The 2,423-nt window shown below is 45.3% G+C and overlaps 1 protein-coding gene across 1 annotated transcript; it reads left to right on the forward strand.

Moving 5' to 3' along the window:
- Positions 1 to 773: 773 nt before the first annotated feature.
- LOC134653845 (uncharacterized) lies at positions 774 to 2,105 on the forward strand. Its single transcript, XM_063509207.1, has one exon. It carries the CDS (start codon positions 1,397 to 1,399, stop codon positions 1,793 to 1,795), a length of 399 nt encoding a protein of 132 aa, XP_063365277.1. The 5' UTR covers positions 774 to 1,396; the 3' UTR covers positions 1,796 to 2,105.
- The last annotated feature ends 318 nt before the right edge of the window (positions 2,106 to 2,423 follow it).

Raw genomic sequence — 2,423 nt, forward strand, 5'->3', positions numbered from 1 at the left:
AGTAGTGAACTAATTTCATTAATTTCAAAGTTGTGTTCCGTAAAGAGGGATCGCCAAAGGTCTTATTTCGCCAAAGCTCACCGTCACCTTTAGAGTTAACCATACGATGAGGGTTCCTTATTGACTACGGAACTCTAAAAAGGCAAAGGATGCAATTATGGTATTTTTAAATAGTCAGGTAATAATTAACTTATTACACCCTATTACGCTATTACTTATTTATTATACCCTAAATAGGTACCTACTAAATCATTCGTTGCCTGCAATACGATATGAACATAACTTATTTTGAAAGACTTTGAGATTTGAACAACAAGCAGACAAAAGAAATGTTCTCTCGGCACTCTTGGGAGAGTCGTATTTCAAAACGATCAGATACCAACCTCTATTGTAGAAAATACCCTGCTATACCTAGATATAGTTAGTTACTCAGTTGTCTACGTTTTTTATAAATACACGGCCGATAAAAATGTTTTAACTATGAGCAGTATGAACTTTACTCAGTTGCAACGCATCAACTTTGATAAAACCACACACACGTACACACGCAAATTGCACCTGTAGTTCACTATGTTCGACAGTTCCTACAGGTACATACATAGTATATAAGCCCGGCAGTATTGATTTTTACATTTTATGTACTTAGTTTACCTACTTGTATATAGCGGACTGAAATGTCCGTGAAACGATGAGCTCGGATGCGAATTTATTTTTAACTTCGTTTTTTCATCGCCCGCAATGCGAAATTTACTTTTATTGTTACCTATACGTGACTAGGTTAAATACAATTATTGCAATGTATATTCAATAAACATATGTGTTAGTAACCTATGTGTTAGGGAGTTGTTGTTATCTTAATCCTTATGTAGTTTGAAACAGAAATGCAACACGATTTAACAAGCGTTCATATACGTTGCTTTGTTAAACGAAGATTGTGTTCGGCGTTAGCCTCCGGGCGCTGCCTGTTCCATCAATTTACAGGGTTTAGTTACATAGATTAGGAAGGCAGGCTTTGTTTACACCGAGCTAAGTCGATAGAAGCCGCCTTGAGACGAAGCACGGGGAATCCACCTGAAGTCGGGCAGATGCGAGGCAGCTGCCGGCCCGGCCGGTCCTGTCCCCCCCGCGCGCACCCTCGCCCCGCCGGCCCGCGCAATCGCGGCTAACAGTTTTATTTCACCGAATAAACTTTATCAAACAAAGCGTGCGTGCCCCGCGCCCTGCAACTGGTCGCCCAGCTGTTCCCGGTGCAGCTGCCGTCGGCGTCCCGCTCGCGCGCGCCCGTCGCCGCGCCGCAGGAGAGGGACGGACGGCGCCCGTGTAATTGCGTCGAGGCCCTTCAATTCCCTGTGCACGGCCCATTCGCAGTCTGCATCCTGACGCCGGCAGGCACGCGATGACTAGCAAGCGCAAACGCGATTGTGACGAAACTGACGAGATGCGGGCGAAGCGGCAGCGACGGCGTAAGCGGTCGCGCAGCGAGCCTTTGCTTCACGACTCGGAGAGTGCAGAGAAAAGACAGGCGCTGAAGCGGCTGTTCGGACGGATTTGTTCGGTGGAGCTGGACGACACACAACGCGAGGAGGAGGCGCGCGGTGACTTTAACGACGAAAACGAGGACCCGCTGCTGGACTCTGTGCCGGTGGACATGGATCCGGAGCAGCTCGGGTTCCTGGTGTGCGCGCAGGAGACGCTGCGGTTCCTGCACCGGCGCGGCATCCCCATCGAGCACCCCGTGTTTGCGCGGCTGCGCTCGCGGCTGCTCCGCGGGATCGACGAGATGGCGGTGGCCTGAGTGTTGCTGGGCCCGGAGCCCTCCAAAACCTAATTCTTCACGCCTCTGGGACTCTTTTGAGTGTTTATTTAATGAGTGTACGTCAGTGTTACCTACAAAATATTCCTATGCCGGGCTCCGGTTAGTGCTTAAGGAAAAAGCCGTAAGGCTGAAAATTGCTAATCGAAGCAACAGGTGGCCCAATGGGCTAATCTAGTCACTACCTAGTCAAAGTTTACGAATTATAATTGTTAAGCAAATCTCTATTGTGTCTCGAATAAAGCGACCCATTAAATGTATTCAGTTATTTATCATTTCTCGATCCTTTTTCAATAAGATTCAAATTCGTTAAATTGAGCTATATAGTACATCATACATAATTATATCCTAACATAAATGAGCATAATAACAAGATTTAATTTAGCTTTTTGCGAATTTTAGTACATACGTTAATTAGTTGTGTTAAAAAGAATCCGCATACCAACGTTCAGGCGAAATGATTAATTTGCGTTAACAACATTTATAAAAATAACCATATTTACCAGCTCCCTTGAACTAAATTAATTGCATGTACCGATTATTTTAACAAAGCCTTCTGAGACCCCGCGTACAAATGTTTGTAGGTACTAATTCCCCAAAGTATTCTGAA

This window comes from Cydia amplana, chromosome 14 (assembly GCF_948474715.1).
Source record: "Cydia amplana chromosome 14, ilCydAmpl1.1, whole genome shotgun sequence".
Taxonomy (NCBI): Eukaryota; Metazoa; Arthropoda; class Insecta; order Lepidoptera; family Tortricidae; genus Cydia; species Cydia amplana.

Excerpts from the sequence above, each read along its gene's own strand:
- LOC134653845 (XM_063509207.1), top strand. The coding sequence starts at position 1,397 with ATGACTAGCAAGCGCAAACGCGATTGTGACGAAACTGACGAGATGCGG.